This window comes from Manihot esculenta, chromosome 2, assembly GCF_001659605.2.
Source record: "Manihot esculenta cultivar AM560-2 chromosome 2, M.esculenta_v8, whole genome shotgun sequence".
In the NCBI taxonomy this organism is placed as follows: domain Eukaryota; kingdom Viridiplantae; phylum Streptophyta; class Magnoliopsida; order Malpighiales; family Euphorbiaceae; genus Manihot; species Manihot esculenta.
Genome location: NC_035162.2, coordinates 26,630,696 through 26,654,957, shown reverse-complemented (window position 1 = coordinate 26,654,957; position 24,262 = coordinate 26,630,696). Strand labels below are relative to the sequence as shown.

Sequence of the window (24,262 nt, the reverse complement as noted above, 5' to 3'; positions counted from 1 at the left end):
GAGAGATTTTTAATCTAAAAAATCATTATCAAAGAGATTTTTTAATATGCTTTTGTATGGGATCCTGCCGAGAGAAAATTAGAATTTCTCTACACACGGCTACTCCAGTGTATGTTTCTGGAGAACAATTGAAAAAGGAAAGGTCAATCAATAAAGCAGTGGACAATATGTAAAATTGCAATTTAATCTCCGTATTCAAATATTATATGATTTAATTTAATATTTATTATTTTATGATATTATTAAATTATTATGAATAATTTAATTTGATGAATACATTTAAAAAAACAAATTAAATTAAAGTTAAAACTATCGAAATATAAGAAAAATTATATGAAATTATGATATTAGTTTTTTTTTTTATTAATCGGTGTATGTGAATAAAATATAATTATGAATATAAAAGTAAATAATTATAATTGTGTAAATAATTAGATATGATAAATGATATATAGTATTATATATTATAATTATTTTGAATTTGACCATTTAAGCAATTATGTTATTCTAATATATATATATATATAAACTATCGAAATAGGCATAAATTACATCATTTATTTATAAAATATGAAATTATAATGTATATAATAGTGTGTCTATTAATAAAAGAAAAAAAAATTCACCAATTATTTAGCTCAATAAATAAAAGCTGAAAAAATGTTTTATATTTTATTTATTTTCTTTTTGATTTTCTATAAAAAAAAAAAAGAAAAAGGAAATTAAAAAAAAAAAAAAAAAAAACTAAATAGGAGGACAGTGGGCAGTTGCACGACAATACCATGCAACTGCCACACTTCAACTCAATTTGAGGTGGACAGTTCCATCATATCATTTTTTTTTTTTAATTTCCTTTTATTACTTTCTCTCTCTCGATCTCTATTTGGTCTCAATTTTTGTCCCCTGTCCACGTTGTCGGGAGATTTTTAATATGAAAAAAAAAAATCATTATCAAAAAGACATTTTTTAATATGCTTTTGGATGGGATTCTGCGAGAAAAATGAGAATTTCTCTACAGACGGCTACTCCAGTATATGTTTTTGGAGAATAATGTTTTTAAGAAAAAAGCTCGATCAGTTAATAGTGGCGATTTGTAGAACTGCGGTACAACTTTGTATTCATATTCAAATATTTTGTCAAAAATATTGTGATTTCAAATAATTTTTAAATATTATTATATATGAATTATATAATAAAGTGATTTGCTGTGAATTTAAACATGCATTAATTGTAAATGATAAATATTTAAAATTATTTTAAAAAATTATTTACATAATAAAATAATTATTCATTTTAAAATTTAAAACCTAGTAAATCCTTATATAATATAAGAGTAAAACCGCGATTTCATTATTTCATCTTTTCACTTTTTTATACAGTATAGATTATTTTCATTTAATTTAATTTAAGTTACATATGTTTATGTTCATTCTAATATATATATATATATATAGATTATAAGTTTAAATTATTATAAAAAGAATTTAACTAAAAGAATTTTTCTATAAATGCAAAAAAAATTAAAATTTAAACTTATTACATGATATCTTAATGTGATCTCAATAATCTAATATTTTAATGTTATTATTTATAAATTGTATAAATTTATTGATAATACTAATTTCATTTATTTAATATTTAAATATATTTATTAGTAATTCATTTTAATATTTGATTATAATTATTATTAAATTTATTTAATATTATATTATCAGCTTTAAATAAATATGATGATATTGTATATCATTTTTATTAAGTTGAACTAATAAGTTTAAATTATTATTAAATCTAACAAAACCATTGTTAATTTAATACTAATAAACTAAACTTGTTATCATTTATTAGCAATAAATTTTAACAATGATTATATTTTAAATGAAAAAAAAAAGCTGAATTTAAAATATTAAAACTTTAATATATTTTAAAGTTTAGAAATTTTATTTAAATTTAATTGAGAAATAAAATGAATCACTTATTAGATAATCAAACTCAATGATGGTTTTGAAAATAAAAATTTTAATTTTTTTAAATTGAACATATTATCTAATAATTTAATATTATTAAATTAAAATTTATTTAAATAATCTTATCTTAGAATTTCGATTGTTTATCATTTATGTATATCTCATATTCAAATATTCATTTACTAATTTTAAAATTTAAATATAATTATTAATCATTAAAATTTAGTAGTTTTATATTATCAAATTATCTTTTTTATGATTATTTAATATTTAAATATAATTCTTATAATGTAATAATTTGTATTATCAAAATTATTTTTTATTTTTAAAATTGTTTTAATAATTTTATGCCAAAAGTTTTTATTTCTTTTGGTATATATATATCTCTCTCAAAATTTAAATTTTTACCAATTTTAAATTAATTTAAATAATTAATAACTAAAAAAAGTAAGGGTAATTTAGAACTAAAGACAAAATTGAATTATTGTTAAAATTATAGTAATTTTAATTAAGTCTTTAGTTCTATATAAATTCTATATATACACTCCAATCTATATAGAATTTGGATGGACTAGCCCATAGGACACCTTCTAAAAGGGATTCAGCCTAAATATACACGACTCATTTTTGAATTTATACTTTGATTTTTTAAAAAATAGATATATGCACACAGAATTTAAAGACAGAATTAAGTTATTGTCAAAATTATGGCAATTTTAAAGAAATTTTTATTTAACCATTTTCATATAAGAATAGACATAAACAACATATAAATGTAAGGTTCACATATCTATCTCTAACAAATAAACGCATTGCATAGAGAAAAAGGCAATATGGCTAAATCCGAAAGCCAGGTTTTAAAAATGGTTACCAATAATTTTTCACCTACATTAATAATTGCTTTAAACAAGTGCAACGTAGCATAACTTCTCTTTTTTATTTTTATTTTTATTTTTATTTTATTGTTTGAAAGTATTTTTAAATTTTAAATAGTAAATCTTATCACATACAAAATATAATAATAATGATCTAAAATTCCATTTACTAGTTTTATAAATTATAATAATTATTCATTAAGATCTAAAATAAAATTATTATTAATAAATAAATTTATTATTAGTAAAATTTATAGTATGAAATTTTTTTAAAATAAAGTTATAAAATATTAAAATAAAATAAAAATAATAAATAATAGATCAAACCATCAATTTTATTTAAGTTGTTTTGGTAGGTTTAAGCAAATATGGTATCAAATGCAAATACAGCAGGTGCTTCTAACAATAATACCTATAAATTTAAAGACGTATATATCTCTTAAGGGTTTACTTGATCTATTTTTTATTTTTTAATGATTTAATTTATATTTTTCAATAATTCAAGGACTTACACGTTTTTTATGTTTTTATTTAATCTATTTTTAAAGACTTATTTGATATACTTTTATTACTACTTACTCACATTTAATAATCCTTTTTATCATATGAAAAATAGTATTTGTATTTAAATACTCTTGTAAATATATATTTATTAAGTTATTTTGGCATGTTTAAGCATATATGGTATTAAATGCAAAGATATATATTAAATATTTTTAAGTTTCAAGACTTATATATAAATATTAAATTTGAAAGATTTAGAAATTTATTATATATATATATATATATATATATATATATATATATATATATATATATATATATATTTTAAATGGAGACTCACGTTTAATCGGATGCATTTACTATCAGATTAAATTTTTTTTAGTGCTATTTTATATATATTTTAAAATTATAAAGATTATGAATATAATAATTGTTTTGGTAGGTTTAAGCATATATGGAATCAAATGTAAAAGCACCGTGTGCTTCGGAATATCAAAATGTTTACGCAAATGCTAAATAACAATTGGTGGGTGAGGTTATTATCTATAAAAGAGCGATTATCCTTTATGTTCTCATGCTTTAGTTCATTCCATCCTTTAATTTCTTAGCAAAAATTTGACATAATCACCTAATAGCTTATCTTATTCTACCAATGTCTTATTCTCCAAGGGCTTTAGATGAGAATCGAAGATCTAACAAAGAAGTCCCATATGATGGAAAAACCACTAGAAACCAAGTTCAACCTCCTCAGAGTCGTCCACCAAACACTAACATGGGTACTAAGAAGCGGAAAAGGTAGATCCATGGTCTCTCTTCTACTTATTGTTAGAAAAATAATAGTGGGTGATTAATCCATCACCTCTATTAATAATGTTTTGTGTCTTAGAGTTCTGGCAGGCAGACAATATGCCCATAAGTATCGACTTAAGCAACTCCATCATATTCTACAACTTGAACAAGAAGTGAAAGCTCTCCAAGTAACCAAATCGTTCCCTCTTTATTTTGTACAGTATTATATTATATATAAATTTTGTAATGATATTTGGACATGTTTTTCCCTGGTAAATACTTACAGGCTAATGTGGCCATTTCCATTCCAAGGATCATGTATGTTGATCGTGAAAATTCTTTGTTGAAGATAAAAAATGGGTTAATGAAGCAAAGGCTTTCTACTTTTTCCAATGATCTTATGTTCAAAGAAGGTTACTTTGTCTCCCTCTCTTTCCTCTCTCTCTCTCTCTACAACTTTATAGAAAATTATTGAAATGAATGTTATTTATCCATGCAGCTCAATATGAAAAACTAGAGATGGAAAGGGACACCTTGAAGCAATTACACATGGTGAATCATCAACAACTGCCAAAGATTTTAAGAATAAAACCAGTTTGGAACAATCAGCTATTGAATATGAACCTGAATCACTCTACTTTGAATTTGTTTATGGAACCTGTTGTTGTTGGTGGATCACAAACAATGATGAATCAGAACATCAACCAATTTGGCACTGGACAAATTATGAATAAGGATTTCATTTGATTACCCTTTAGTTTTTAGCATACCCTGTTTGTTTGTCCTTTGTTTCTTTTACTTTGTACTTTTCAAATTTAGTTTCTTTTTTCTATTTTTTTTTTAACAAAAATTTCAATGCAACTCTATGAATGAGACAACTAAATTGTGGCCTCATGTTTTCTTGCATTATTTAAGTCAATCTCTCTCTCTCCCTCCCTGTGTATATATATATATGGCAGTAACATAAGTCTCAATATTTTATCTAGATTTATTGGTTGTATTCAGCAAATATAGTGCAATACGAAAATAGTAAAAGTTGGAAAAAAATAATTATTAAATTGCCATAAATTTTATTATATCTATTGTAAATATTAGTTGTCAAAATTTTATTAACTTACAAGTAATATAAGAAATCATTTCCTCATGATAGAAATTTATTTATATATAAAATAAAAACAACCAAGTAATTTCAAAATATTTGGGGAAGTTATATATTGATATCACTCTTGGCAATCAATTTTATTTGAAAATAATTGGCATCAATATTCAAAAATAAAAAATTTTACACTACTTGAATAAGTTTTATTTCAGTTCTCTATTATAATTAATGTTTTCAAACTTCAAATAATTATTGAGCCGATTAAGGTTAAAAATTAAGGGTTTAAGATTTAATTGTGATCAAACTGGATTTAACAGATATATAAAAGGCTGGATCGAAACATACACCAAAATTTATAGAATCAGTACAGATTATAACTTTCAATGGTACGTGACATTGTAGCCCAAGTATTTTCTACGGCACAACAATTTGCCGGATTGAAGAGGTCTGGTTTTTCAGTCTATATACCAAGAAAGTTTAATAAGAGAAATATTACTCTGGCCTCAAAAGGTCACTGGCCTAAATAAGAGTAAAATTTCTTGCCTCACAAAGTCATTGGCCTTTAATCTATAAAATTCATAACAAGCACAAGCAAATAATACAGATTTCTAATGTGGAAGTTCAGCCTGAGCTGCAACCACAGAGCATATTTAGGCAATAAAATAACACAAAGGTTTTAGGTTCCTACAACCTTAACCTGGAATCCCTAGAATTAAGTCTGAATGAGGAGGGAGAAGAGAAAGATGCCGTCAACATGGGCTTATATAAGTAGCAGATATAAAATATGCAGAAAGTAAATAACATAAAACTTACTATGATTTTATTTATACTTGAAGGTTTTACAAAGTTTCTGAAAACTGATATAAAAATTTTACAAAGAAGTGTAAAGATAGAGAAAATAGAGAGAGGAAATATATGCGTGCCTTCACAAGGGAAGAGGCTCCTTTATTATAGAAAATTTTCAGACTTTTACTGTTGATTCACGTGGCTTTTACTGTTTATGAATAGTAACTTGTACTGTTGATGAATAGTATGTCTGCCACTTGCTTTTACTGTAGATGAATAGTATGTCTGCCACCTATTTTTACTGTAGATAAATAGTATGTCTGCCACCTATTTTTACTGTAGATGAATAGTATGTCTGCCACCTACTTTCACCTGCTTTTACTGTGGATGAATAGTACTTATACTGTAGATGAATAGTGATCTGTCTGCCATTTTTTCCGTATTTATTTTTACTCTGATTCTGAAGATGATGATAAGGATGATGAGGTGTCCCGTTTCTTCCTTCGTTTTCCTTTTTTCTTTACTTTTTCTTTCTTTTTCTTCCCTTTTTCTTTTACTTTGTCAGTCTTGCTTTTAATTTTTGTTGCTGGTAATATCCCATAACAGTAATCTTCATTGCTGTCACAGTGAGAAGATGCCGGAGTCTTACTGGAGGATGACGTACTTGACGCTGTCGACTCCAATTCCGAACTTGACTGTTTTTTAGGCTTTCTCCTACTAGATTTTTTCTTAGGATCTTTATTACTGGAAGAGTGCTTTGATGATTCTTTACTACTGGACTTTCTTTCTTTTAGTTCCTCGGACTTTACTGTTTCTCCTGAGCCCAACTGGTTGAACATCTGTTGACATATCATTTTATATTCTTCAGGAGTTTTAGCTGTTGCGAGCATAGCTTGGCACTGGGCCTTTTGAGCCCCAAATGAAGACTCTCCTTGCATGGCTAATTTACTAGCATAAGATATTGCAGGAAACTGAGCTTTTTTAAGAATCCAATTTTTTACAACAATTTCAGTGGTAGAATTTTTGAATGATCCCCACCATTTCACTTTGTGCTTTTTTACTATGGTCGGAATATTTAATTCTGTTGTATACTGAAAATCAAAATACCATTGGTATACCATGGAATAAAAAATTGGGTACAAAAATACATCAAGGGGGGTATATATTTTTCACTTGGGTGAGGTTTATAATGAGTTTTAAAATACTGATATACTAAGAGTACTTCTGGTGATAGGACCTCATCAGTAATACCCCTATATTGCCACCATTTTAAAAACCAATTAGAAAATTTAGTGGTGGTTTTAATACTTTGTTGGTCAAAATATATCAACCACGAATGAGTAGTGGTTGGGTTTTGAATATAAAAAATATTTGTCCAAGCATCTATATAATCAAAATAGTTATACAAGTTAGAATACCTTTTTAAGGTTTTAAACTGTGTTGCAGTGTATAAACTCGAGATCGGCCAATCTTTTGGATGGACGACCCGTTGTATTTGAATGGAAGAATATGCTATTACTCCTTTATGATGTTTATCAAAATTGTGTTTTATCCGGGCTGAACCGGTTTCTTCCAAAATACTTTGATAATACTTATGAGGCTTTGCAATATCTTTTGGCCTGAAAAACCAATTCTCAGGATAATTTTTTCTAACTACTTCCCAAGGATTTATGTCATTAAAACCATGTTCTATCTCTATTTCAAATTCTGAAATATTCTTTAAAAACCATTTATAAACACCAGAGTTATAACTTTGAGAAGATTGGATTTTTGGCAAACCTACAGCCTTCAACGGATTTGATAAGTCTTTACTGTCTACCGTTTGAGACAGACTAGTCGTACCATGAGCGGGCACGATCGCTTTAGTTTTAGAAGCCATACCTGAGTCCCCCGAAGAGGATGCCATATTTTGTAGAGCTTTGATAACTTCTGGCGATTTACTTAATTCTTCTATCCATCTCTTTAAATCTTCTGGGTTTTTATCTTGGGCTTTTTGGGTTTTATTTAAGTCTTCTGAATTGTAACGACCTAAAAATCGGACCGCTATCGGCGCTAGGATCCAGGTCGACTTAAGGTCGTCGGGACCCGTAGCAAGCCTGCTATACTCTCTGTGTACCTGTAAAATCCCATACATGATCAAACACTTTCTGTAAAAACATAAAACTCTTCTATGAACCAAGGCTCAACCTGTGCATGCACTATCTCTGTACTACAGAACCCCTTACTAGAGCTTACTCTAGACGGGTTAAACTCATACATGTTAAGCCTGATTGTCACATACTCATAAAAACATTTACATAAAACAAACCATGTATACAAAAGGGATTTACAATACATATGGGTCAAGCACACTACTAAACTCTATACAAAGCTAATACATCTCTTTACAAGATTACATGTCCACACTATGCATTACAAAACTCTTTACTCTTCCTGTACCCTGCTGAACTTCTCCTGACCTCTGATCCTGCAAGACTGGGATTAAGGAGAGGGATGAGCTACTATAGCCCAGTGAGTAGAACATATCAAACATGTCAATAAACATGCTCACATGGAATGCATCACATCACAAGTAAATCACCCATCTCAGACGGACTGATTCAAAATTCCCTCTATTCTGTGCCCGGCCAGCGAAGGAGCTCCTCAGGACTTTATTACGCACCCTATGATGCTCTGTGCCCGGCCCTCTCAGGGCTCCTCAGGACTTTACTACGAGAGTTAATGAATCCACACTATGTCCGATCCGTACAAGCATAGAATAATGCAATGCGTCACATTAGTGTAGTCTAGTGCACTCAACCTATTACATATCATGATGCATGGAAATGCTAAAAGCATTTAATTTCTCAATTTAAAACAGTAAGTTTAATTCCACTCACCTCTGGCTGAATCTGAACTGACTCTGAACACTCTGAAGCAGTGCTCACTGCTGCTCTCTTCGGTTCCTCTAGTCCGTTCCTACACAGGTGGACTCAAATGAGGGACCAAACTAGCTCAAGAACAACTCTATAAAAACTCCCCAAAAACCCCCTAAAACAATCACATAAAATATGCAAAAGAAGGTTGGACAGGGCACTTTCGGCGGCAGGTTCGGCGGCCGAAAATCCCTTCTAGAGACGAAACTCGGGCACTTTCGGCGGCACTTCGGCTGCCGAAAGTCCCCAATCTTCGGCGGCCGAAACCCCCCTCCAGAGCCGAAAGTCCAAACTTTTGGGGGCAAGCTTAGGCAGCCGAAACCACCTCCTTAGCATGTTTGGCGGCTGAACCTTCCTTCGGCGGCCAAAACTGGGTTTGCCAGTAAGGCAGAACCCTGCTCTGCTTCAAGCAAAACTCACCCAACTTCACACAAACATGCAACCCAAAATTCCACAACCTGCATATACTCAAGTATAGGCACAAAGGGGTCCAAAACTAACTTAAAACCCCAACAAACATCACAACTCAACATATATACATGCTTTGACCACAAATCAACCAAAACCTCAACATGCATCTCTACCCATAAAACTCCATAAAACCTTCATAAAGCATGAAAAGAAGTTCAGGATCTATACTTACCTCTTACAAACAAGAAGATAAACGATCCCAACGTGGAGATATGGAGCAAATCACTTCCAAAGTCTCCAAACTTTAAAACTTTGGTTTTTAGCTCAAAAGCTTCAAAACAACATAAAACTCATCAAAACTTAGAAAGATTTGAAGAAAACATGAAAATCACCCAAGGAAGATCATGGTCTCACCTTTGTCTGTGAAAATGGAAGAAATCTTATCCATTCACCGACCTAGGGCCTTTTATAGGTGGCTGGCCAGACCACCTTCGGCGGCCTAACGTGATTCCAAACTCATGCATGTTCGGCGACCGAACTTCACCTTCAACGGCCGAACCTGGCATTTCCTCCTTGGTGCTTTTCTTTCAAAAACTCATTTCCTTTTACACTTAACACATTAAAACATACTGAAATCCTTTCGAAAAACATAAATCTTACCTTTCTAGAGGGTTCCGACATCCTGGGTTCCACCGGACGGTAGGAATTCCGATACCGGACTCTAGCCGGGTATTACAATCTCCCCCCCTTAAGAACATTCGTCCCCGAATGTTCCTCAAACAATCAAAAACATAAAAACAAGAGGAGAAACTAACCTTAAAACAAATATGGATATTGCTGGAGCATAGACTCCCGTGTCTACCAGGTGCACTCTTCTATATTGTGGTGGTTCCAAAGGACTTTCACCATTGGAATTTCCTTGTTCCTCAGCTTTCTGATCTGCGTGTCTAGGATCCGCACTGGCTGCTCTACATAGGTGAGATCTCCAAGGATCTCCACATCAGACTCACTAAGAACCTTACTCGGATCTGGCACGAACTTCCATAGCATAGAAACATGGAAAACCGGGTGAATTCTCTCCATAGAAGCAGGTAAATCCAGCTTATACGACACATTCCTGATCTTCTGCAAGATCTCAAAGGGTCCAATGTACCGTGGAGCTAGCTTACATTTCTTCCCAAACTGAACCACTCCTTTCATTGGAGACACCTTCAGCAATACCATATCACCCTCCTGAAACTCTAACAGCTTCCTGCGGACATCTGCATAGCTTTTCTGCCTGCTCACAGCAGTTCTGATTCTCTCTCTGATAATGGGCACTACTCTGCTGGTGATCTCGACAAGCTCCGGCCCTGCAAGAGCCTTCTCTCCCACTTCTTCCCAGCAAACAGGTGATCTGCACTTCCGTCCATACAAAGCTTCATAAGGAGCCATCTCGATGCTAGCATGATGGCTATTATTGTAGGCAAACTCCACCAAAGGTAGATGCTGCCTCCAAGAATCGCCAAAGTCTAACACACACATTCTGAGCATATCCTCTATGGTCTGGATGGTCCTTTCAGACTGTCCATCAGTCTGTGGATGGAAAGCAGTGCTAAAATCCAATCTTGTGCCCATAGCACTCTGCAGACTCCGCCAAAATCTGGAGGTGAACTAAGGTCCTCTGTCTGACACTATCGACACTGGAACTCCATGCAACCTTATTATCTCGTCCACATACACCTGTGCTAACTTGTCCACCGAGTAGTTACTCCTAACAGGAATAAAGTGAGCAGATTTAGTCAGTCTGTCCACAATCACCCATATGGAGTCTAACCTGTTGGACGCTACCGGTAAGCCCACTACAAAATCCATAGCTATGTTCTCCCATTTCCACTCTGGAATCGGCAGTGGGTTAAGCATTCCAGCCAGCTTCTGATGTTCCAGTTTCACCCTCTAGCAAATTTCATAGGCGGACACAAACTGTGCCACTTCTTTCTTCATAGCTGGCCACCAATACACTCTTTTCAGATCCTGATACATCTTAGTGGCTCCAGGGTAAACACTGTACCTTGCATTATGAGCTTCCCTCATAATGTCTCCTTTCAGACTGATGTCATCTGGTACACATAGTCGATTCTCATTGCGGAGGATCCCTTTATTGTCAAATCTGAACTCTGCACTGTTGCCTGACTGAACAGTCCTGGCAATTTTAACTAACTCAGGGTCCTTATGCTGTTTCTGAGCCACCTGCTCCAGAAACACTGGTGTCACTCTCATCTGTGCTATCAACGCACCTGTACTAGACAACTCGAGCTATAGCCCTTCGTCGATGAGCTTATAAAACTCCATCACCACTGGTCTTCTCTCTGCTGCTATATGGGACAAACTGCCAAGTGATTTTCGGCTTAGGGCGTCTGCCACAACATTCGCCTTACCCGGATGATACTGGATCCTGCAATCATAGTCACTAAGCAGTTCCACCCATCTTCTCTGCCTCAAATTTAGCTCTTTCTGACTCAAGATGTACTGTAAACTCTTGTGATCGGTGAAGATCTCGCATTTAACCCCATAAAGATAATGCCTCCACATCTTGAGTGCAAAGATAACTGCCGCCATCTCTAGGTCATGGGTGGGGTAATTCAACTCGTGCTTCTTCAGCTGTCTAGAAGCATAAGCAATCACCCTGTCGTTCTACATCAAAACACAACCCAGTCCTACTCGGGACGCATTACAGAACACTGTGAAGTCCTCATTACTGACGGGCAGAGCTAACACCGGTGCTGATGTTAATCTTCTCTTTAACTCTTCGAAGCTCTCTTCACACTGGTCCAACCACACGAACCTCTGATTCTTCTGAGTCAGTTTGGTCATAGGAGCAGCTATCTTGGAGAAGTCCTGAATGAACCTCCTGTAGTAACCTGCCAAACCCAAAAAACTTTTAATCTCTGTCACTGTGGTGGGTCTGGGCCAGTTAGCTACCAACTCTATCTTCTTGGGGTCTACCTCAATGCCTTCTACTGATACCACATGCCCCAAGAATGAAATGCTCCTCAACCAAAACTCACACTTCGAGAACTTGGCATATAATCCATGCTCTCTCAGTGTCTGCAGACCTATCCTCAGATGCTGGGCATGTTTCTCTGCATCTCTGGAATACACTAAGATATCATCGATGAAGACAATAACAAAGTGATCCAGATACTCGCTGAAAACTCTATTCATGAGATCCATAAATGCTGCAGGAGCATTTGTTAACCCGAACGGCATTACTAAGAACTCATAATGCCCATATCTGGTCCTGAAAGCTGCCTTTGGCACATTTGCTTCTCTGACTCTCAACTGATAATATCCGGATCTCAGATCTATTTTAGAGAAACAACCTGCTCCGGCTAGCTGGTCGAATAGATCGTCAATCTTAGGTAGAGGATACTTATTCTTGGTAGTGACCTTGTTCAACTGCCTGTAGTCGATACAAAGTCTGAGGGATCCATCCTTCTTTCTGACAAACAGCACTGGAGCACCCCAAGGTGAGGTACTTGGGCGGATGAAACCCTTATCTACCAAATCTTGCGGCTGCTCTTTCAGCTCTTTTAACTCTGCTGGCGCCATCCTGTAGGGAGGAATAGAGATAGGTCTGGTACTAGGCAGCAATTCTATTTCAAACTCTATCTCCCTGTCAGGTGGCAGTCCTGGAAGCTCATCTGGGAAGACGTCTGGGAATTCTCAGACTATTGGTACTAAGGCTGGTTTCCTAACCTGACTATCTAGCTCTCTCACATGAGCTAGAAACCCCTGACAACCCCTCCTAAGTAAACGACGAGCCTGAAGGGCAGAGATCAAACCTCTAGGTGTCCCCCTCCTGTCTCCTCTGAAGACACACTCTGACCCATCCTGATCTCTGAGACTAACTACCTTGTCTCTACAGTCCAAGGTAGCACCATATGCAGATAGCCAATCCATCCCTAGAATGACATCAAAATCTGTCAAATCTAGAACCACCAGGTAAGCTGGAAGGCATCTACCCTCTATGAACACTGGATTGAAACGATAGACTGACTCTGTCACTGATGGGTCACATTTGGATCCACTGACCCAGAGAGGACACTCTAACTCAGAAATGATCAGACCCAATCTCTCCACGGCTCTCGAAGCAATAAAAGAGTGAGAAGCACTGGGGTCCATCAAAGCATACACCTCGGAACACCCAATGATGAGGTTACCTGACACCACTGTGTTCGACGTGTTTGCCTCCTCCTGTGTCACAGTGAAGATCGGTGCTGGGGCTACCGGACCTTCACCTCGGGAACCTGCTGCTGAAGAAGAGGCTGACCCTCTCCCTCTACCTCTACCACTACTCTGAGGCATGGCTGGAGCTGCTGGCTGTGCCACACTGCCTGAGCTCATCTGCTGGGATGGTGCCATAAAGGTCATCTGAGGACATTCCCGTGCAAAATGTCCCTCCTGCCCACACTTAAAGCAGGCTGTAGATTCCAAACGACAAACTCCTTTGTGCGGACTTACGCATCTCATGCACACTGTACTGCTTGTGCCAGAGCTTGAGCCACTACCCATTCCCAGACTAGACTTAATCTTATTCCAGAACTTGCCTTTCTTAGCTTTAAACTTTTCTCCCTTCTGGCTGCCAGAAGTTGCTGCACTGGGGGTCTTAGAACCCGAAGACTATGCCACATGTTGTTTTACTGTTCCCTGAATAATGGCACTCGCCTCCATCTTCCTGGCGGCATCCACGATAGAGTGGAAACTCTCTTTCTCTGCTGGAAGAATCAAGGAGAAATACCTGGGATGCAGTCTCATAGTATATCTCCTTGCCTTCTTCTGGTCAGTGTCATAAGCCTGACCCACATACTGAAGCAGATCCAGGAACTTATCTGTGTATTCATCTACACTCATCTTTTCAGTCTGCCTCAGCTGCTCAAATTCTATTACTTTTATCTCCCTGGAACTGTCAGGAAAAACCCACCCAGCAAACTCATTGGCGAACTCTCCTCATGACATACTGTCCATCCTAGGTTCCACATAATTCTTGAACCACTCTCGAGCTTTCTTGCATTTGAGTGTGAACCCCGCCATCTCAATGGCTCTGCTATCATCAGCTCCTAACTCATCGGTTATCATCTTAACCGTTCTGAGGTACTCAAATGGATCATCTCCTGTATTGAATTTGGGAGCATCCAATTTCAGATACTCTATCATTTTCACTTTACTTCCCCCAGCTGAGCTAGGTTGAGGTACTTGAACAACAGGGGCTACTGGTTCTGGTTCTGGTGGTGGAGGTGTTGTATCTCTGGGATCAGGATGTGCTGAACTGGGATGGAAAGGTGTGGGTGGATACATGGGATATGGTGGGTAAAAAGGAGGATAAGGCATATAAGGCATATAGGTAGGATATGGAGCAAAGCTAGAGTAATCCGACGTACTCCCCATCGGATACCCCGGGCCCTGAGGAAAAGGTGGATAATGGGGTGGATAACCAAACCCCGAGGCCTGAGCGCCCCCCTGAGACTCTCCCATACCCTCTTTCGACCTATCCATACCCATGCTTTCCTCTCTTCGCTGATCCACATCCATAGCCTCCCTCACTTCATCTGACCTCCCTCCTCTGTCTGTTCCTCTTCTGCTCTCGTCAAAAGACCTTCTAGGGTCCCTTGACGTACCCTCCCTGCTAGATCTCTGAGACATCGCCCTTGGCAATGCAAGAGGACGAGCATTTGAACCCTCATTCACTGGTGGGACTCCAGTCAATCGTGCCGATCGACGAGTTCCTCTCATCTTAACTTTCTGGAAAACAACACATAACAACATACATCAGCATATAAACATCACATAGCAACAATGCACATGCATAAATCATGGCATTACACATCATCATAAAGATAGGACTCTACATCCTATCCTAGTGGACATGATTTCCTATTGTGCTTGACCTACTATAACCTCTATGAGCCTGACACGCTATCTAGGTCCGACCATATGAACCTAGGGCTCTGATACCAATCTGTAACGATCCGAAAATTGGACCGCTACTGGCGCTAGGATTCAGGTCGACTTAAGGTCGCCGGGACCCATAGCAAGCCTGCTATACTCTCTATGTACCTGTAAAATCCCATACATGATCAAACACTTTCTGTAAAAACATAAAACTCTTCTATGAACTAAGGCTCAACCTGTGCATGCACTATCTCTGTACTACAGAACCCCTTACTAGAGCTTGCTCTAGACGGGTTAAACTCATACATGTTAAGCCTAGTTGTCACATACTCATAAAAACATTTACATAAAACAAACCATGTATACAAAAGAGATTTACAATACATATGGGTCAAGCACTACTAAACTCTATACAAAGCTAATACATCTCTTTACAAGATTACATGTCCACACTATGCTATTACAAAACTCTTTACTCTTTCTGTACCCTGCTGAACTTCCCCTGACCTCTGATCCTGCAAGACTGGGATTAAGGAGAGGGATGAGCTACTATAGCCCAGTGAGTAGAACAGATCAAACATGTCAATAAACATGCTCACATGGAATGCATCACATCACAAGTAAATCACCCATCTCAGACGGACTGATCCAAAATTTCCTCTATTATGTGCCCGGCCCGTGAAGGAGCTCCTCAGGACTTTATTACGCACCCTATGGTGCTCTGTGCCCGGCCCTCTCAGGGCTCCTCAGGACTTTACTACGAGGGCTAATGAATCCACACTATGTCCGATCCGTACAAGCATAGAATAATGCAATGCGTCACATTAGTGTAGTCTAGTGCACTCAACCTATTACATATCATGATGTATGGAACATGCTAAAAGCATTTAATTTCTCAATTTAAAACAGTAAGTTTAGTTCCACTCACCTCTGGCTGACTCTGAACTGACTCTGAACACTCTGAAGCAGTGCTCATTGCTGCTCTCTTCGGTTCCTCTAGTCCGTTCCTATACAGGTGGACTCAAATGAGGGACCAAACTAGCTCAAGAACAACTCTATAAAAACTCCCCAAAACCCCCTAAAACATCCTAAAACAATCACATAAAACATGCAAAAGAAGGCTGGACAGGGCACTTTCGGCGGCAGGTTCGGCGGCCGAAAATCCCTTCCAGAGATGAAACTCGGGCACTTTCGGCGACACTTCGGCTGCCGAAAGTCCTCTCCAAAGATGAAAGTCCCCAACCTTCGACGGCACCTTCGGCGGCTGAAACCCCCCTCCAGAGCCGAAAGTCCAAAGTTTCGGAGGCAAGCTTAGGCAGCCGAAACCACCTCCTTAGCATGTTCGGTGGCCGAAACTGGGTTTGCCAGTAAGGCAGAACCCTGCTCTACTTCAAGCAAAACTCACCCAACTTCACACAAACATGCAACCCAAAATTCCATAACCTGCATATACTCAAGTATAGGCACAAAGGGGTCCAAAACTAACTTAAAACCCCAACAAACATCACAACTCAACATATATACATGCTTCAACCACAAATCAACCAAAACCTCAACTAAACCTAAACATGCATCTCTACCCATAAAACTCCATAAAACCTTCATAAAGCATGAAAAGAAGTTCAGGATCTACACTTACCTCTTACAAACAAGAAGATAAGTGATCCCAACGTGGAGATATGTAGCAAATCACTTCCAAAGTCTCCAAACTTCAAAACTTTGGTTTTTAGCTCAAAAGCTTCAAAATAACATAAAACTCATCAAAACTTTGAAAGATTTGAAGAAAACATGAAAATCACCTAAGGAAGTTCATGGTCTCACCTTTGTCTGTGAAAATGGAAGAAATCTTATCCATTCACCGACCTAGGGCCTTTTATAGGTGGCTGGCCAGGCCGCCGTGATTCCAAAGTCATGCATGTTCGGCGGCCGAACCTGGCATTTCCTCCTTGGTGCTTTTCTTTCAAAAACTCATTTCCTTTTACACTTAACACATTAAAACATACTGAAATCCTTTTGAAAAACATAAATCTTACCCTTCTAGAGGGTTCCGACATCCTAGGTTCCACCGGACGGTAGGAATTCCGATGCCGGACTCTAGCCGGGTATTACATGAATGTTTAGAAAGGGCTTTAGAAGTAGAGCTTGGGCTTAGGCTAGATGTTACTTCCTTCTGCTTATTTTTCTTCCTTTCCATTATTCTGTAAAAATTCTCGAGTTAGAAAATCTGGTATATTATTACTACTTCCTTTAATGTACTCAATTTCAAAATCAAAGATACTTAAAATCGCTTGCCATCTAGCAAAAATCTGTTTAGAGGCAAGGTTTTTAACATCTTTCTTTAAAATATCTTTTGCCGATTTACAATCAATCCTGACTAAAAACTTTTGATTTAACAAATCAAACTGGAATTTATTTATACAAATCACAATACTCAAAATTTCTTTTTTAATAGTAGAATAATTTAATTTGGCTGAATTCCAATGTCCTGATGTAAATTGAATTATATTTTCTTTATCATTTATCTTCTGTTTTAAAATTCCTCTATATTCTACTTCTGAAGCATCTGTCTCTACTATTTTAAAAGCTTCTGGATTAGGAAGGTATAAACATGGGATTTCTTTTACTAATGATTTTATGTGTCTTATAATGCTGGTGTGTTCTTCAGTCCATGGTCCAGTATTTTTCTTAAGTCTATTATGTAATGGTTTTATCATTCTGTTTAGATTAGGATAAAAATCTATGACATAATTTAAGCATCCCAAGAATCTTTGTAACTGAGTTTTATTGGTTATTTCATCTGGGAATTTATCTCCAAATGCCATTGTCTTTTCAATGGGTTGGATTTTACCTTGTTCTATATAGTGTCCTAAAAATCTAATTTTAGTCTGGAATAAATTCATCTTAGTTTTACTTAGGGCTAACCCATTCTTCCTTATTACCATACAAAATGTCCTTAGATGTTTAAAATGTTCTTCTATTGTCTGGCTAAATATCAATACATCATCTATATAAACTATACAGAATTTTGAATAAGAATTAAATATATCATTCATAATTGTCTGAAATTCTGAAGGAGCATTCTTTAATCCAAAAGGCATCCCATTCCATTCATATTATCCAAAAGGGACAGTAAATGTCGTTTTATACCTGTCATTAGGGTGAATCTGAATCTGCCAATATCTTGATTTCATATCAAATTGACTAAAAATATTTGCATTAAATAACCTATTTAAAAGATCTTTTTTATTAGGAATTGGGTACCTAATCCATTTTAATGTTGTATTTAATGGTTTATAGTTTATAACTAACCTTGGTGTTCCTTTTTCTATTTCTGCACTTTTATTAACATAAAAAGCTGCACATGACCATGGACTTCTTGATTTACTTATTAATTTTTTATCTTCCAACTCTTTTATTTCTTTTTTACAATGTTCCATTAATTCCAGTGCCATCTGGATAGGTCTAGCCTTAGTTGAAATAGTATTTTCATCAAAACCTTCTTCATAAGGCAGGTCCACTATATGTTGTTTCCTATTCCAGAAAGCATTAGGGTGATCTGCACATAATTCCTTTTCCATATGTTCTCTTAATTTTTTTTATCTTTTCTTTTATATTTTCTTTTTCTAACTGGGTTTTAATCCTATTAAAATGTATACTATTCTTTAAATGCTTTAAATCTTCTGATTTAGATTTTATTATGGAATTTATTTCCATTGTTCTAATAGAATGTGCCTTGATCAGATTTAAATTTTTTCTCTTAGGCTTTTCTATAAAGTCCATTTTAATCCTTTTACCATTTGTCTTAATTTCTATACAATCCTCTTTTACCAAATAGGGTGTTATTAGATTTATAAATGGGGTTCCTAATATTACTGTGTGATTTATCTGTTGTGATAATAAAAATACAGTTTTTATTTCTAAATCCTGATTTATAATTAATGCTTCTGTCTTTCCTAAGATATTTAGACTAGTTTTATTTGCTATTTTTAATTTTTCTTTAGTCTCCTGCCAAAACCTTTTAGGTACTAAGCTTGACTTTATACAATTTAGGTCTACTCCTATATCAAACAGTGCTATAGTATTTATTTTAAAGTCTTCTGATAATTTAATTGTTAATTTTATCAAATATTTTCTAGAAGTTATTTCTTGTAGTAATAATATAAAATTATTATCTATCTCTTCACTCTCTAACTGATTTATTTTATCATCTTCTTCCTCATCCTCATTCTCTTCATTAGTCGAAGATGATTAAGAAATTAATTGTTCTTCTAAAAATTTTATTTTCTTTGAATCCTTCTAAAGATGATTCCTTAATTCTTTTACTTCACTTTTTATTATCCTCATTTCCTTTTGCAAATCTTCTATAGATGTTGTCTCCTTTGGTTTTTTGTTTTTACTTAATATTTTAGGTAGATCATAAGTCCATTTTTCTATTTTAGGAATGGTGTTTTTAACTTCTTCCGATTCATCAAAACTTTTAATTAATTTTTTAAGAAATTTCTCTTTAGTGGTACTATCCTCTATACTGTTTACTAATTCCAATAATGAACTCTATTCTTTAGTTAAAACATTTATTGAATTTTCTGACGAGCTAGTTCCTAACTCATCAATCTGGTTCTCGTTTTCTAAAAGATCTGACTTTGTAGTTTCTGAGTCTATATATAATTCATGAACTTTATTTATTATTTCTTCATCTAAACCTAACTCATTTAATTTTTTATTAAACTTACAAGACTTAGATGTATGACCTTTTCTATTACAATTATAGCATATTAAATCTTTAAATGACTTTTATTCTGAGTTTTAATTACTGGTGCTTTCTTTTTATATTTTTTATAAGGTTTATAATTTTTCTTTTTATAGTATTCTTCTTTACTAGGCCTTGCTATATATCTCTTCTTATAATACTGATCCTTCTTATGATATTTTCTAGGTATATATTTAGAACACTAACCATTACAGATTTTATCCTGACTTATCCCATAATCAAACTGTTTACAAAAAGATCCTAACTCCTTCCTAGTTTTATGCATCTCATATTTTAAAGTTCTTTGTAATTTTAAATCATGACATATCTGCAATCCTTCGTTTTGAATTATACTTACTATTTGTCCATATATTAACTTACTATAAGGTATTGAATTTCTATATTTGTTTTTTATATGATTTCTTACTTTCTCTCCTAAGAAATAAGGAAGTCCTGCTAGAAATTTTTCCTTCCAAAAATCTTGATTTGAATCTTCTCTTAACATTAGTCTTGTTAGGAATGTGGTTTTGTAATACTGAAAATCACTTAATTTTTTACATTTTAAATTACTTAATAATTCAGCATTTTTATCTTTTAAGAGAGATGGGTCTCCTATAAAATGTAATGAGATTATTAAAATTAATGTGGATACTGCATCCTGGATAGCTTCTCCTAATTCATTATATATAGGTTCTCCTTCACTATTTACTTGAACTGAATTTAAAATTTCTAACTGCTGCATGTCAGTTAGATGGTAATCCCACCATCCTTTTAATTGTCCTGTAAATCCTGCTACTAATGTCTCAGCTATTGCCCTATCTGAGGCAAAAAACTGGGTTTTATATGCATTAGCTGCCATAGTCATTTGTTGTAATAAACTTAGAATATTATACTCAGACAATCTATCTATATTCCACTCATAGACGGTCGAAGCATTATATGTAAACTGAGAAGTACTGATTGGTTTATCTAATAGTCCTAGGTCTGGTGCTCTACTTACTATTTCCCTGTGTGATATAGGATTTATTTCAAATTGCTTTATGTCTTTTGATTCTGGCTTGCTCAAACTATTGTTACTGTCTGACTCTTCTTCTTCTATTACGTTTATATTCCTAGACTGGGGTATCTCTGGAGCTACATTCTTGGTAGACTCTGAAGACTCTATCTTACTTAACTGATCTTTCAAACTTTGTAAGAATTCATTTTTATTATTTTTTAATTCCTTTTGACTTGAGCTAGATATCTGATATGGTTTAAATATATGTGGCTTTATCTCTTTTTTCTCTCCTATCTCTTCATCTTTTTTTTTTAATATTATTTCTATCTTTTTTAACTGAGTACCTATACATATTAGGCTTGCATTACTAAAATTATTCTATTCTATGACCTTTTTATCTGTGTCATTTTCTTTAGCTACCTTATATGGTGCACAAATTACTTCACTATCTCCATGTTGAGATCGTTCTGAGCTGGGAAAAACAACCGTCGTGTTGGGGAACTTTTCAAATAGCGAAGCACATGAATTGCTGCGTTCCAGTGTGGTTGACGTGGCTGTTGCATGAACTGGCTGAGGTGCTGCGTCGCGTAGGAGATGTCTGGTCTCGTGACTCCGAGGTAAAGTAATTTACCTATTAGCCTCCGATACTTATCTGGGTCAGTTAAGATGGGTCCTGTTGTATTGTCAAGTTTGAGTCCTTGTGGTAGAGGATTGTTAGAGAGTTTAGCTTGCATGCAACCTGTTTCTTGAAGAATATCTAATAGATATTTCTTTTGGTGAAGGAAAAGTCCAGTTTCAGAGCGTGCAATTTGTAAGCCTAGAAAGTACCTGACATATCCCAGATCCTTGATTGTGAAGGCTTTATCAAGGTGAGATTTAATTTCTGTTATATCCTCTTCTGATTGACCTGCTATAAGAATGTCATCAACGTAAACAAGCAATGTTAAGAATCTACCATTTTTTGTTCTTGTGAACAGGAAATGATCAAATGGTGATTGTTTGAAGCCAAATTGGGTTAAGCATTGGGTAAGCTCCTTATTCCACATTCTTCCTGCCTGTTTTAATCCGTAGGTGCTTTTGATAAGTTTGCATACTTGTCCGGGTTGGGCTTTGTCATATCCTTCCGGGGGTAGCATATATAGGTCTTCTTCTATGTGACCATGTAGGTATGCGTTGTTAACATCAAGTTGGTGTATAGGCCAGTGCTTGGCAGTAGCTATTGCCAAGAACATTCTCACAGTAACCAATTTGGCTACTGGAGAAAAGTTGTCAGTATAGTCAATTCCAAGTAATTGATTGAATCCCTTAGCCACTAGCCTGGCCTTGAACCTGTCAACAGAACCGTCTGGCTTGTACTTAATTCTGAAGACCCATTTGGAGGCAATGGCCCTTTTGCCTTTGGGCAGAGTTGTTAAGTACCAAGTATTATTGTTGTCTAAGGCTGTTAGTTCATCTTGCATGGCTTGCACCCAATTACTGTCCTCCTTAGCTTGTGAATAGGACTTAGGTTCACAGTTTATAGAGACATTTGCCACAAAACTTAAGTAGTGAGGGGTAAAAATAGGTTCAAAAGTAAAACAGGGATAGGTGTTGGGAGAATTACCTGTGGTGTTGTTGGAGAACACACCAGAATTAACAGGACATATAGAGGTTGCCACAAAGTCATTTAGCCATCTTGGTCTTGTAGGGAGCCTTGTGCTTCTTCTTGTGTGTGTTGAAGTCCCTTCTTCTAAATATGCTGGGGCTGATTTAAGAGTAGTAGATGCTTCTCCTTCATCTTCAGTTGTAGAAGTCTCAATATATGGTTCAGTCCCTTCTGTTGTTCTTAAAGATTCATGGGGAGGATTGGAATCAGTATGTGGTGTCATTAGGATGATAAATGTATGTTTATGTGTTGTTTGTTGGGGTTTAGGCTAGTTTTATGCCCCTTATGCATGAATGAGTGTATATGCATATTTTAGAATAGTTGGATGCATGTTGTGGGAAGTTTGGATGGCTGGATGTGGGATGGCAGATCGGGTTTTGCCACCCAGGAGGATCCAGGTTCGGCCGCCAAACCTGCCAGAGGAGGCAGTTTTGACCGCCTAAACTCGACCCCGAAAATTGGACTTTCGGAACTGGAAGGGAGTTTCGGCCGCCGAACCTGCCGCTGAAGGTTGGTGACTTTCGAATTTGTGAAGGCTTTCGGCCGCCGAACCTGCCGCCGAAAGTCCCCTGCCCAACCTTCCTTTGTCTGTTTCCTATGCATGTTTTATGATGTTTTAGGGGGTTTTTGGGGAGTTGTTTAGAGTCATATTAGAGTATGTTTGGTCCCTCATTTGAGTCCACCTGTGTAGGATTGGACCTGAGGAACCGAGGTGATCAGCAGTGAGTTAGCTGTTCCAGAGTTAGTTCAGAGTCAGCCAGAGGTGAGTAGAACAGAACTTTTTTATTTTAAAGCAATCAAACTTTTAAGCATGTTCATACATCATGGATATCATATTTATGTACTAAGTTGTTGCATTAGAATTCACGAATATATTGCATTGCATAATTTGCTGTTGATGTGGATGGATATTGGATGATCCACTAGCCCTCGATATGATATGATATGATATGATATAAAAGTCCAGGTGTGGCCTGCACTACGCCCCTGGCACAGAGTAAGGGAAAGACCAGGTGTGGCCTGCACTACGCCCCTAGCACAGTTGGACATGTTATGTTATGTTAAGCGAAAGTCCTGATGAGCTCCCGTTGTGGGCCGGGCACATTGGATATGTAGAGGGTTACTGGTGACAAGTCCATCCGTGATGTGAATTGTTTGTGTTGCGATGCATTTCATGAAAGCATATGTTTATTAAATTATTTTTATTGTTCTGCTCACTGGGCTTTAGTAGCTCACCCCTTTCCCCTAACCCTAAGGTTCGCAGGAGTACAGATAGCGGTGGGAGAGTCATCAGACTTCTGGTATAGCATGATATAATAGATTAGTAGTGGACATGTAATGTATTGTGGATAGTATTGTGCTTGGCCCTATTGATAGTTGTAATCCCTTTTGTACATGATCTTTATGTAAATGTTTTTAATGATGAGATGTGTTGAACCAAGCTTGATGTATGAGATGTTGACCCTACTAGAGCATTTGATGAGGGCTTTAGTATGGGGTTTTTATGTTTACAGTTATGATGCATGCACAAGTCAAGCTTGGTATATGAAAAGTTTAAGTTTTTATGAAAATATATGATCATGTATGGGATTTCATAAG

At 35.5% G+C, this 24,262-nt stretch overlaps 1 protein-coding gene across 1 annotated transcript; it reads left to right on the top strand.

Moving 5' to 3' along the window:
• The first annotated feature begins 3,957 nt into the window (after positions 1–3,957).
• LOC110608908 lies at positions 3,958–4,879 on the top strand. The gene is made up of 4 exons (XM_021748190.2): positions 3,958–4,138; positions 4,230–4,320; positions 4,419–4,545; positions 4,632–4,879. Exons 1-4 carry the CDS (start codon positions 3,996–3,998, stop codon positions 4,877–4,879), a joined length of 609 nt encoding a protein of 202 aa, XP_021603882.1. The 5' UTR covers positions 3,958–3,995.
• The last annotated feature ends 19,383 nt before the right edge of the window (positions 4,880–24,262 follow it).